The 14213-nt window shown below is 32.6% G+C and overlaps 1 protein-coding gene across 3 annotated transcripts in view; it reads right to left on the reverse strand.

The window, feature by feature from the left end:
• The window catches only part of VPS13A (vacuolar protein sorting 13 homolog A), a 231700-nt gene that overhangs the window by 14970 nt on the left and 202517 nt on the right, over positions 1–14213 (reverse strand). Inside the window, exons 68-69 of one of the 3 annotated variants that reach the window (XM_024738950.1) lie at positions 10778–10892; positions 5580–8322 (exon numbers count right to left, since the gene is read on the reverse strand). In XM_024738950.1, coding sequence (XP_024594718.1) covers positions 8257–8322; positions 10778–10892 — 181 coding nt within the window. In that variant the 3' untranslated portion in view covers positions 5580–8256. Of the gene's footprint in view, positions 1–5579; positions 8323–9635; positions 10577–10777; positions 10893–14213 lie in introns of those variants that run through there. The other 2 variants (XM_024738951.1, XM_024738949.1) reach the window with 2 other exon arrangements.

Raw genomic sequence — 14213 nt, forward strand, 5'->3', positions numbered from 1 at the left:
ATAGCAGCAGAAGTGATAAAAGGAAAATGAAATTCATCTAGATGAAAAAGATAAAGAACAAAATGCTATCGAGCAAGAAAATCTACTGGATAATGAATAAATGGTTTTATAGATTGGCTAATTTGAATAGTTTGGAGACAATGGGGAAAGATGAAAAGTTTATCAACAGATTATACTAAAAAATTAAGTGTACTTTTAAAAATGACAAAATTCAGGGAGGTAAACAAAACAAATTAAAATGGTAAATGCTGCCATTTCTCAATTATTAAAGAAGTAAATAAATAAATGAATTGTAATCTCTTTAGAGAAAAATGTAGTCAGTAAGTATAACTTCCTTAGAGTAATACGATTAAGGCTTAGGGATAAAAAAGGTTTTATCAATTCACTTTAAATATAACAGATCTGAGAGCTATAGCCAGGAAAAACAAGGTATTCAACTAAGCTTCATGGGCAAATATAGTAGAAATTCATTACCTGAAAGCTCAATGATTTCATATATATAGCAGAATAAATATAAACACAAGTGAAGAATTGGTATTTAGCTTATTATGTGAGGCAAATTGGTTTTTTAAAAAAATGGAATCTCATTGACTGTGTCACCAAATCTGAAGAGAAATAAGGCTTTGTTTAATCCCCCCCATACCTTTGTCTCCTCCCATGCAAATAAGCTATTTTGACAGTCAGCCGAAGTATAAACTATGCTGACAGCTTACACAGGACAGCTGAGCATAACACTGTGACATAAAATCAAATAAAAGAAACTATTATCTTAAGAGATGTGATTGTCACCAACTGGTTCAACTAAAACAGTCTGGAGAAAGGACAGAATTATGCTCATGACATAATTATGTGCACTGACAACAGCAGACCATTAATTAACGTACCTAATACATTCTACAAGAAGAGCCAGAGAAACTGGTCAGAAATACTGTAAGTGGATAGTTACAAAAGTCTCTCTAATGCGTTTCCAGCAGAACCTCTACTGAACATTTACTGACCCATGATACTATATAAACTTGAAAAGAATAACATTTCTCTCAAAATACTGAAATAATTCAGAGCAGTCCAAATCACTGAGGTTTTATTGTTTCTATCGCTTACCAATTAATGTGTGGAAACCGTCACAACATTCTAACTATTCTATTAACCTTAAAAGAAAAAAAAAAAAAGGCAAAATTTAATGATGGCTTTTATTTTGGCAAAGAGGAGACAGATGAGGAATGTAGAATAATGATGACCAGGACCAGCATACACTGGTTATTATTCATCTGGAATAATGAAAATATATTAAGTTCCTATTAGACACTGTACTAATAATCACACGTATTACCTTGCTTTTTAATCTTAGCAACACCATCAAGGTACTATTATCTTGGTATTATATACCAAAGTACTGTTAGTACTACAATTATCTTAATTTTATAGTCTGGAATATGAGATCAGACTAGAATAAAAGACTATAAAGCTAGTAAAAGGAAAAGGCTAGTACTGAGTTCAGGTTTACATGGTTCCAGAATCCAGGCCCTGAGCCATACGGTATTACTGCACCCCAGGTATCTTTACTGTCAAAATGAGTTAGCATAGAAGAAATACATATATTCCACTAGATGAAGTGCGATCCCATTTTAACAGCTCATTGGAATATGGATTCAGATAGTTCACAAGCTGTGTCACATCTCCTGTAATACTTCCATTTCATATAATACCCAGGGATAATTATCTCTTTGGAAGGTAGTAAGACTAATAAACAACTAACTCAGACTCAAAGTGCACAAAATGTCTAAATGTACATTTCTCCATACTGCTTCCTATAAGATTCTTTAGCGGTAAATTTTCACTGATATACAGTTCATCAGAATCATCACCAGATAGGATATCAGTTTCATTTGAATTTACAACTAAAGACTCTTAACTGGCAAAAAACTATACATGGTGTTTCCTTTTATAGATGACATTAAATTTTGTTTTTAGATGAATGAAAGCAGCCTGCAATCTAATTTTCTATGAAGATGAACTGTTTCATTTGGCAAGACAACAGCTTTTCTCTCATAGGATATTTGGCTAATAAAGAAGACTTTTCATAACTTATAATAAATCTTCTAACAATATTATTGTTAGAGCACACACTAAAATAAAATATGAATGAACTTTACTAAGCTCAAGTTATGTTGAGAACCTATGTGCTGTTGAAAGTAACCAAAGGACGTTGTAAGGTAGGGCTCTCATGTATCAGTAGAGAAGTCATGGGTTGAATCCCAGGTTACAATTTAGCACCTTTAGCTAAATAAAGCCTAAAGACCTTTTAAACTAAAACTTACTGCAGAATTTTAGCTCTATTTGCTCATCCTCGGTAAGCAGAAAGACTCAAGTTGAACCTATCTGAGCTTAACATTTTTATTTCTTTTAAATGTGCTACATTTTCTACTTTAATATTTATCCTTCCATAATATATTTATAAATTTATGGGATGAAATGATGACAAACTTTTGAAAAAGATTTAGTAATCAAATTAGTCTCATTTCAGTTACTGGATTAAAAAATAATTTAAAAATTCATTGTACACTTTTTTGACAAAGAGAAAACTGGAACCTCCCCTAAGTGGAACCATCAACTCCAGAAAAAGACACAATTTCAAAGTCTTATTCACACAGTTATTTTTATGTAATTCTGGAAGGTTCTAAGTGGGGTGAGTTAGTCCACTGGTCCAAAATAAAGTTAGTGGGACTTACTACTAAATGTTCAAAAGTATATGCTTTCAAAAATGATGTGCCAAAGACTCTCCAAGAGAGTTCTATTAAGCTAATAAATGAGGTATGAGAATTGTATCCAAGTTGGACAGGTAATCTTTTCATGGCATCTGCTTTATCTGAGATGCTAACTCTAATTTGCTTTGATAACAGAATTTGGCTCTCTTCAGTTTTCTCATCCCGTTCAGAAGTATGCTTCTGGAGAGGAAGAGTTAAAAATGAAGAGTGAAATCCAATGGGCCTTTATCTCGTAGTTCTTGTCCACTTACTCAAAATTTCAGATGAAGCCAGGAAGAATGTTCAGCACTACTCTGGTGATCTGACTGCCTATGATAAGCCCGTTTTTTCCCAGATCAGTTGTAATTCTCTTCCGGAAGTAAAGGGAAAGACCACATCAGCTGAAGGTAGTTATCTTCCAATTGTTATTAAGGCAGTGTTTGAAGCTAATTATAAACATTTGTAATTTCTGAAAGAAAAGAAATATACAACAAACGAAAACAGCGTCCCTTCTACAACTTATATAATGGCATCTATGATATCTCTGTAAGACATGTAAGAGATTCAAAGAAAACACAGATAAAATTTTTAAATGTCTGAAATGGCTGAAAAATACTACCCCCATGGGACAACCCAGCTGTCAATATCTGTACACAATGAAAAACACAAAGATTATACATACATGTACATACACAAATGAATTTTGAGAGGATTTATTTAAGGGGTAAAGTTTTAAAAAAAAAGGCAGAGTCAAAAGGTAAAAATATGTTCAATCAAAAAGAAAAAGCTTCTACATCAACTATAAAAACATAGAGGGCTTCCCTGGTGGCGCAGTGGTTCAGAATCTGCCTGCCAATGCAGGGGACACGGGTTCAAGCCCTGGTCTGGGAAGATCCCACATGCCGCGGAGCAACTGGGCCCGTGAGCCACAATTACTGAGCCTGCTCGTCTGGAGCCTGTGCTCCTCAACAACAGAGGCCGCGATAATGAGAGGCCTGCGCACCGCGATGAAGAGTGGCCCCTGCTTGCCAGCCACAACTAGAGAAAGCCCATGCACAGAAACAAAGACCCAACACAGCCATAAATAAATAAATACATACATTAAAAAAAAAAACAAAAACATAGAAAGGTCCTGCTGGTGATAATGTATTCCAGAAGACCAGGTTTCCCACACTGGGGACCGAATGGGTCACATTTTTACTCTTTAGAAGTTAATAGTAATTCTATTTATAAAAATTTACAATAATAAAAAATATATAACAAATTTATATATTTGAATCATAATTACATGAATAAAAATTTAAAAATGAAATACACCATAATAAATGGTGAGGAGACAGGGTAAGTTTTTTCCTTTCTATTCCTATTTTTCTTTACTGAGCATATATTACTTTAACAATGTAGAAAATAATCTACTTTAATTTTTGAAAAATTTCACATCTTTTGTAAAATACTAAAACTGTAGATTGAGAATCAATGTTAGTCCAGTGATTCGCAAGAGAGATTTACCTTTTTCCATGGAGTGCGAGTCTCTAAATTTTTTAATTCAAAGAAATTCCAAGTTTTACTGATACATTCAAAAAATCTTTGTAGACATAATATAGTTAACAAGCTATTCATAGATAATAATTTACAGTATAAAAACATAGCATTCCCGATTAAGAATTATATACACTATCCTGATTATCTGTTTATAAAAACACAATGACTATATTTTGAATGCTCAAATAATTAAGGATCTCTAAGAAATAGCATAATGCAAATTTAGTAGATATCTTTGTTACCATTTCACTGCATAGGATATGTATATGCAATAAAGATGGTTACATTAAAAACCAATTTTACAAAATTATTAAATGTTTATTTTAAAGCTGATATTTGGAGGTACACTATTCCTATATACATATTGGTTGATACGAAATAATTGTTAAATAAATTTATCACACTGATTGAGAGATAATTACAGACATGAAAATAGGTCTACCACATTAAAACAAACCAAGCCATAAACTCCTACATATGACCATCATAAATTATTCTAATTAGCTCCCTAACATGGTCTGCGTTATTTGAAATCATGTTTCATTCTTCTTTGATTCAGGCCTTTCTGTAAGGTTTTGTATATAGTATGGCTTGTACTCACTGCACTTCATAAACTTGAATATTCATCTACTGAAATTAAAGATTACATTAACAATCTAAACATTTTTAATTGATCTCCATTTATTTCAAAGGTGTAGGGATAGGATAATAAATAAAACTGACATTCTCTTTACATAACCATCATAATTTTTATTTGACTTAAATGAATAATTTGTGTATCTTATTTAGACCCTATAGGACCTATAATATTTTGGACTACTACAATAAATTACAAATATGCAAGGAAACCTATAAAAGAAAAACCTGTGGCTTGAAGATACAGTAGAAAAATACTCAGTAACAGTTGGATTGTTGTTTCTGGTCCTCCTCCCATCACTATAGGAAAAGTATAATGCAAAATTTCACCATGGGACTTAAATCAGACAAACTACTATAGTAGCTGTCACAGCAGTCATCATTCTATAGTGTACATGACCCTGGGATGTAAAATACAGCAGCACATACTTCTTGTTGAACTTTGATGTCCTACTCACAGATCTAACTCCATCTGTTAATTTTCATAACATGACCTTAAAGTCAACACTCAACACTACATCAATGATACGTGTTTTGAATAATTTCAAAAGGTAAAATTTATAAAATTCTGATTATTTTAAAAATAGAAGTAAATTGAAATTTATTCCAACTTCCTTTTCAATAAGGAATATTGAAAGTCAGTAATATTACTCTGGATTTACTCTGTTAAATCTATACCAATATGAGCATCAATTAATTTCATTTATAGGCTCTTAAAAACAGATTATTTATCCATGATGATAGGTGTTCACAATTTTAGGATTTTTATAAACTCTTCTTCCTGCCAGTTTTCACTATGTTATTCAAGTGCCAAGTAGACACAAAGGAAAATGGAGAATGAGTGATTATTCCCTTAGAAAAGAAGAAGAACTCTCCATCCCTTTATCCCTTTTTCTATATATAGGCAGTGACCACATAGAAATTTGGAATATAAATAAAGTTAAAGGATATGGAAAGGTGTGGTATTACATAGTCAATCTTTCAAACTCAGCTTTCTCACTAGGCTTTATTAGATGGATACTCCCATTTTTAAAGTTCTAATTAATTACAGGGCCACTAATAAACAAACAAAAGAACGGTTCATCTCATTTAAAGTTTCAAAATTGAACTAATTTTCTATATATTTGATGAGGAATAAGAAGATATTTTTGTCCAAGTCCTATTTCTCCATCAAGAAAACAGAGCAATCCTCAGGCTTAAATTTTTCTCAAATAAAATTAACATAATAAATACATTTTTTAAACTGAAAAAATAATTAATACCTGTCAGCAGAGAAGCTTGAAAAGATTATTTCACTGGGGCAGGAAAACAGAAACAGAAAGAACAAGGCCAATTGTACTGTTAAAAGAATGTATGCCACTTTTAAGGGCTAAAAACTTAAGGATGAATCCCTAAGGTCACATGAACAAAGTTTACTAGTTACTAGAATATTATTTTAAATCTTTTTACTGTTTAAGAGATTTTAAATAAATGTAATTCTACCTCCAATTTTCTTTTCATTAAAATGGTAAGGCACTGCTAAAATATCCAGAACTTTTCCCAGATAAATTCATAAGGACCTTTGTGCAATCTGTACCATAGAATTAAGTGTCACAGACCAACCACAGGAAACTCAGTAAATTTCTTGCAAACAAGCAGTTAGCATTTTCTCCTTTAGAAAGGCCGCATGCTTAGCATAGTTGGAATCAAGAAGTCAATGAAATTACCAAACCCTTCCTTCCTCAGGCATACACAATACATAACAATAGACTATGTTCTTTCCAGCTTCCAGCAGAAGCAGCAGACTTTGCTTGATTTTGGCCAAGGGTGAGAGAGCAGTGGATGCAAGACAAAGACAAACTGTCTCTGATACCAGCAGTGACTATTTTAATGGTCACTGTTTTAATTTATTTACTTACTCCAAAAAGATAAGAATACTATATTTTGATGAAAACAGTAATTAAATTCTTTGACATTCACATATTTCTTAGTCCTAGCATACACAACCTGGATTTCTACTTAATTTGAATCAATGCTACTAGGCAGGTAGAAATTTCAAGAGCAAAATTTTTTAGCTTCTTTTTTTGTAAGCTCAATATTAAAAATCTGAAATAGTCATTTTCTAAGAAATAATGATTTATAGAGATAAAATCTTGATAAACCTAAGAATTAGAAGAGACTCAAGTCATTGGCTGAATAAATTCAACCAAAAGCTAAACAATTAAGGCAATGATCTACTACAGTCTAATATAAGCTCATTATAAGCAAAATGCTTAACATAAATTAAGGTAAATGTTCCTTTGTTGATCCAAATGCAGAGCAGTCATAAGGGTTTACACATCATACTATTAACAGTCATTAACTTTTTCGAGTTTTTTTTTTTTTTTTAAGTACATCTGATATACTAGAAAAATAGAACAAAAAGTTTCATCTAAGTTTGAAATTAAAAAAAAAGCCTTCAGTATGCAAAACATAAAACAGATTTGCTTATACATCTTTCAGAAACATAGATAACATTTTCCCAATATTATCTAGAAGAAATACATATAATTATGCTTACTATAACAATTCTTCTGTCCTGAATTCATAACATTTTATAATAAGGATATAGCACATGGACATGTACGCTAATAAGTAAATATAATGATTGTAAAACCAACTTTGTTCACTGTTTCAGAAAATGTATACATAATAAAATGAAAGAACCAAAGAACATTTTTCTTCATTCTCAGACTATAAATTATTTCACTATCTAAGCTTTATGACAAATCATGAATGTTTCTTATAATAGTAGTTCAACCTATATGATTTTGGAATAGAACAACAAATTCGTATTGCTTCAAGTTATATAAGTTTGTTATTATTAAAAGAAATTTGACAAAGATGCTTTTAAAATACTAAATAAATATAAAATATTGACTGGCTATTACTATTCTTTTTCTTTCTTTTTTTTAACTCAATTACATTATATTACAGCCCAGAAAATTTACAGAGAACATTAAAAACAGCATTTTGCTAACAAATAAACAGATAATTTAAAATGAAACTAGTGAACATTAAAAAAAAAATTGTCTAACTTTAAATCTTAAAGACAAACTGTTATTACAAAGCTATAAAACACATAAAGCAAATGCTATAATATATGGTATGCCCTACTTTGGCTATAAAATACATTTTTCCGTGCTTAAATAATGCATAAATTTTTGTTTTTGAAAATACATAGAAAAACATTTTAAAAGGAAAACGTACTTTTGACTCCATATGGGCATTATGGTAGTAGTCATACAAAACATGTTAATGAAACATTCCAAATAAAATGACAAAGAACATATGAAATTGAACATTTCAGATCTGACTAATCATCGTCATCATCACTACTTCTACTGTGAGTCATAATCCACTCCCTGTAGACCTGAATTTTCTGTAAGCATGGTAAAGAAAAAAAGAAGCACAAATGTTAGTTAAGTACGGCAAATTGCTCGGAAAACATGTAAAATTATGAAATGTTCAAGAAGTCAATAATTTTGAAGAAGACTTCAGCTCTAAGTGTGGCAGTAATTATGGATATAATTTCTTAACCTAATAAGACTTAACTAAACTCCTCTGGTTGGTACACTTAATGTATAGAATAGCTTGATGATACCAGTAAATTATTTTGTGACTATGTTAGAACTATTCTGTTTCTCTAGTGGGTAGCTTTAATGGACTATTAGGAAGCACTATAATTATGTGCCACTTTCTAGATAGAAAGGTACACAATAAGAGAGTGTATCTCATAATTATCATATATAGGCATATATAATTTAGTGAACACAGAGCACCCTTTTTAGAAAATTAGAAAACAAAAGGACGAACATTTGAAAGTATTAAATATCTTCTAAGGGCATTATTATTAAATCAGATTAAATCTAGGCAGATGAGATTTGAAATACTGTTTATATGTCATCTACTTCTTTGCCACAGCACTGGTATTTGTATATTTCAAAGTGTTTGCTAATAGTAAAGTTTTGATTCAAAAAAAGCACCATTACCACTAAAGCAACAACCCAATTCTTACACCTGTAAGAGAGTAATGCCAAACACAAACATCCTAAGGCATCTGGTGAATTCCTATAGGTATTCTGACTAATACTGTGTTTAATACTCTTGCTGAAAAATAAGTAATGGCTGACAAGGATTGTGAGATTTTAGTCATTTAAACAGCTCTTTTAGCAATTAATTCTACAACTGGCCTAATGAAAATAACAGGCATGTTTAAAAATACAGTCAATAGTCATGATCTTAAATTCCAAACTTCAGAGCTTTAGAAAACAATCAGTGGAAAAAAGTGTAGAACAAATTTACTTGTTACTGAAATCAGGTTATCAGCTGTGAAAAACTTGGTATGTCATGGCTTTCTTATCATCTGTTCTCTAATAATGAGGATGTATGTCTAAACTCTCCTCACTACTCATCCTTACTTCCTACTAAGTTTATAAAATAGTTTCTCAAGAAATAGTTTTGTGAAAGGTGATTTGATCACTATTCAGTTTAGTAAAATGAATTAGTAATATGTTAACTGTGTTCTAATAGGGGAAGGCACGTGCTGAGTAGATATGTATGTTTCAATTGTATAACTATAGGTGACTTCTGCAATATTTTCAAAGAATGATATACTGTCATTGTAGAGTTTGTCAACCTGCCATTTAGAACACATCTCTCAGTAGATTGCCAGTTCTATCCCAATATGCAATTATTCTGATGCTTTAAAAACATTTTAAACACAATGTAAAACCACTTAACTAAATATCACACATTAACACAATACTTGTAAGTTTATGGAAGTACTTTTAATGCAAAATTATATACTGTGAATGTAAAGATATCAAGTACTAGCAATACTTTCAAGTCTGTACTATGAGTATTTTCAAATATGTACAATTTATTATTACTATGAGTATTTTCAAGCCTCCTTGTTTTCAATTAAATGATTTAATTTAGTATTTCACAACTAAACAACAGAAACGACTTTAAATTGGTATATCCTATTGTGTATGTTATCTGCAGCATAATCCAGATTTTAAAAAGTCTAACTTTCAAAGTAGAAGTTATATAAACAGATAAAATATTCTATCTTCAAACTATTGTTCTAAAAGCTAATTTTCCTTACTAAAAGATGTTGGTTTTCATGTAAATTGCTTATCAATTCCACAGGGTTTTAAATAGACCACACAAACATAAAGCGGGAAGAGGGTCATGGCCATTTGAGCATCTTCAAAAGAAAAGCAGGAGAACCCAAGAATTCACAATAGCAGTGGTCGTGAATTTTTTTTCCTTATGCATGCCTAACTGGACATGAGGATTATATCTGGAATAAAAGTTGTTAGTGGTTTGAAGGAAGCACCCTAAATAGAAATGGTCTAACCAGGTAAATAAGTACCATCAACTGTGAGGGCACATAAGGCACAATGGCTTTCGACTAATCTAGTAAATCCAGTACAGAACTAAGGTATCCTATAAAAAGGTCAGATTTGCTAAAAATCCTATACAAAAAGTTACCAATATAAAAGCTTTTCTTTGCATTCAAAATACTGAAACAGCTGTACGTAGTCTGTAAATGTTAAGACTAAAATTTACTGTTGGCTTTCACTTGCAAAGTCATGCATTAACTGTTTTCATATCAAACTTTTTGATGCCTGTAAAAAAGAAAAAAAAATTCTTACAGTAAATAAATGTACATTTAAAACCTAAGTAAATGTAAGAAACTTTAAATGGAATTAAGCAAAACATAAAAGCCCAAATAATCTAATACATATTTAAAGCATTATATAGCTACTTTAAATAAAAAGCTGACTTGACTATATTAATCTTAATTCATAAGATATTTCTTCACCCACCTGTAACATTTGATTTCCAGTACCATCCCTCAACCTGTAAGGTCTGATAACTCCATCTTCATTAAAGAACCTAGGGGGTCGCAGACTCTCCACTTCATTAGAAGTCTCTGTAGCTCTAGAGGGAAAACATATAACTTGATTTTAAAAATTACTCAAAAACTCCTAAGTATACTTTAAAATGAAACTACTAAAAAAACGATCTTCTTTTGGATAAAATGAGACTATTACATCACTTCTCTTTTTTAAATTTTGTCTTCTGACACAAATAATAAGTTCTCTAGACAAATGTAGAACTGTAAAGAAGTGTGATTATAGATTCTCTTGGATTTTCTTTGTAGACAATAATCAGAGAATCAGCATATGAGTACTGCTTTTTCTTTTCTGGTTTAAGACTTTTAATTTCTTTTGCTTTTCCTATTTCCTATTATATTGCATTATTAGCTCCTCCAGCACAATGCAAAATACATGAGGGGACTGCAAGCATCCTTCTCTCATTCTCAACTTTAAAGGTAAAGCTTCTAAGAGTTCTTCATGAAGTATAGATATCAGCTTTTTTTTTTTTGAAGGCACTGCTTGTTAAGTCAAGGAAATTCTACTCTTAGTTTGCTAACTTTTTTTTGTCATTGTTATTGAAAATCTTGAATGAACAATGAATTTTAAATACGGAATTTTCCCCTGGTCATTGCTGTGATCCTGTGGTTTATCTCCTTCAAACTGTTAATGCTTTAAGTCACATTACATGGTTTTCTAATGTTCACATACCCTCACATTCCTTCTAAGGCTTGATATGTACTGTTTGAAACACATATACACACTGCTGAATTTGGTTAATATTTTATTTAACGTTTTTTTTGACTGTATGGACCTACATGAGAAAGAGTCATTTATTGTTCATTCATTCATTCAACAAACATTCACATATTCAACAAATATTAAGAGCTTACCATGTAATGTATCCATATGTATAGACACATACATATGGATCAATCTCCAATTAAAAGCAGAAATTGGCAGAATGTATAAAAAAATGTGATCCAACTATATGCTGTCCAAAACAGGCTCATTTTAGAGTCAAAAGACACAGATAAAGTGAAAGTAAAAGGATGGAAAAAGATATACCATGTAAATAAGAACCAAAAGAGAGCTGGAATGGCTATACTAAAATCAGAAAAAAATTAGACTTAAAAAAAAATTCCTATTAGACACAAAGAAGGACATTTAATTTTTTTAATGAATTTTTATTGGAGTATAGTTGATTTACAATGTTGTTTTAGTTTCAGGTGTACAGCAAAGTCAATCAGTTATACATATACATATATCCATTCTTTTTTAGATTCCTTTCCCATACAGGCCATTAGAGAGTACTGAGTAGAGTTCCCTGTGCTATACATTAGGTCCTTATTATTATCTATTTTATATATAATAGTGTATATACATTAATCCAAATCTCCCAATTTATCCCTCCCCCACCTTGCCCCTTGGCAACTGTAAGTTTGATTTCTACATGTATAACTCCATTTCTGTTTTGTAGCTAAGTTCATTTGTACCACTTTTTTAGATTCCATATATAAGCACTATCATATTTGTCTTTCTCTGTCTGACTTACTTCACTCAGTATGACAGTCTCTAGGTCCATCCATGTTGCTGCAAACGGCATTATTTCTTCTATGGCTAAGTGACATTCCTTTGTATATATGTACCACATCTTCTTTATGCATTCATCTGTCGATGGACATTTAGATTGCTTCCGTGTCCTGGCTATTGTAAATAGTGATGCAATGAACACTGGGGTGCATATATCTTTTCAAATTATGGTTTTCTACAGATAAATGCCCAGGAGTGGGATTGCTGGATCATATGGCAGCTCTATTCTTAGTTTTTTTAAGGAACCTCCATACTGTTCTCCATAGTGGTTATACTAATTTACATTCCCACCAACAGTGCTAGAGGGTTCCCTTTTCTCCACACCCTCTCTGGCATTTACTGTTTGTAGACTTTTTTTTTTTTTGTGGTATGTGGGCCTCTCACTGTTGTGGCCTCTCCCGTTGCGGAGCACAGGCTCCGGACGCGCAGGCTCAGCGGCCATGGCTCATGGGCCCAGCCACTCTGTGGCATGTGGGATCTTCCCAGACTGGAGCACGAACCCGTGTCCCCTGCCTCGGCAAGTGGACTCTCAACCAATGAGCCACCAGGGAAGCCCTGTTTGTAGACTTTTTGATGATGGTCATTCTGACCGGTGTGAGGTGATACCTCACTGTAGTTTCGATTTGCATTTCTCTAATAATTAGTGATGCTGAGAATCTTTTCATGTGTTTTTTAGCCATCTGTATGTCTTCATTGGAGAAATGTCTATTTGGGTCTTCTGCCCATTTTTTGATTGTGTTGTTTGTTTTTTTGATACTGAGCTGCATGACCTGTTTGTATATTTTGGAAGTTAATCCCTTGTCGGTTGGTTCATTTGCAAATATTTTCTCCCATTCTGAGGGTTGTCTTTTTGTTTATCGTTTCTTTTGCTGTGCAAAAGCTTTTAAGCTTAATTATTTTTGTTTTTATTTTAATTTTCATTACTCTAGGAGGTGGATCGAAAAAGATCTTGCTGAGATTTATGTCAAAGAGTGTTCTGCCTATGTTTTCCTCTAAGAGTTTTATAGTATCTGGCCTTACATTTAGGTCTTTAATCCATTTTGAGTTTACTTTTGTGTATGGTGTTAGGGAGTGTTCTAATTTCATTCGTTTACCTGTAGCTGTCCAGTTTTCCCAGCACCACTGATTGAAGAGACTGTCTTTTCTCCATTGTATATTCTTGCCTCCTTTGGGTGACCATAGGTGCATGGGTTTATCTCTGGACTTTATGTCTGACTTACTTCACTCAGTATGACAGTCTCTAGGTCCATCCATGTTGCTGCAAACGGCATTATTTCTTCTATGGCTAAGTGACATTCCTTTGTATATATGTACCACATCTTCTTTATGCATTCATCTGTCGATGGACATTTAGATTGCTTCCGTGTCCTGGCTATTGTAAATAGTGATGCAATGAACACTGGGGTGCATATATCTTTTCAAATTATGGTTTTCTACAGATAAATGCCCAGGAGTGGGATTGCTGGATCATATGGCAGCTCTATTCTTAGTTTTTTTAAGGAACCTCCATACTGTTCTCCATAGTGGTTATACTAATTTACATTCCCACCAACAGTGCTAGAGGGTTCCCTTTTCTCCACACCCTCTCTGGCATTTACTGTTTGTAGACTTTTTTTTTTTTTTTGGTATGTGGGCCTCTCACTGTTGTGGCCTCTCCCGTTGCGGAGCACAGGCTCCGGACGCGCAGGCTCAGCGGCCATGGCTCATGGGCCCAGCCACTCTGTGGCATGTGGGATCTTCCCAGACTGGAGCACGAACCCGTGTCCCCTGCCTCGGCAAGTGGACTCTCAAC

The sequence above is a fragment of the Neophocaena asiaeorientalis genome, unplaced genomic scaffold, assembly GCF_003031525.2.
Source record: "Neophocaena asiaeorientalis asiaeorientalis breed wild unplaced genomic scaffold, Neophocaena_asiaeorientalis_V1.1 scaffold249, whole genome shotgun sequence".
Lineage (NCBI taxonomy): Eukaryota > Metazoa > Chordata > Mammalia > Artiodactyla > Phocoenidae > Neophocaena > Neophocaena asiaeorientalis.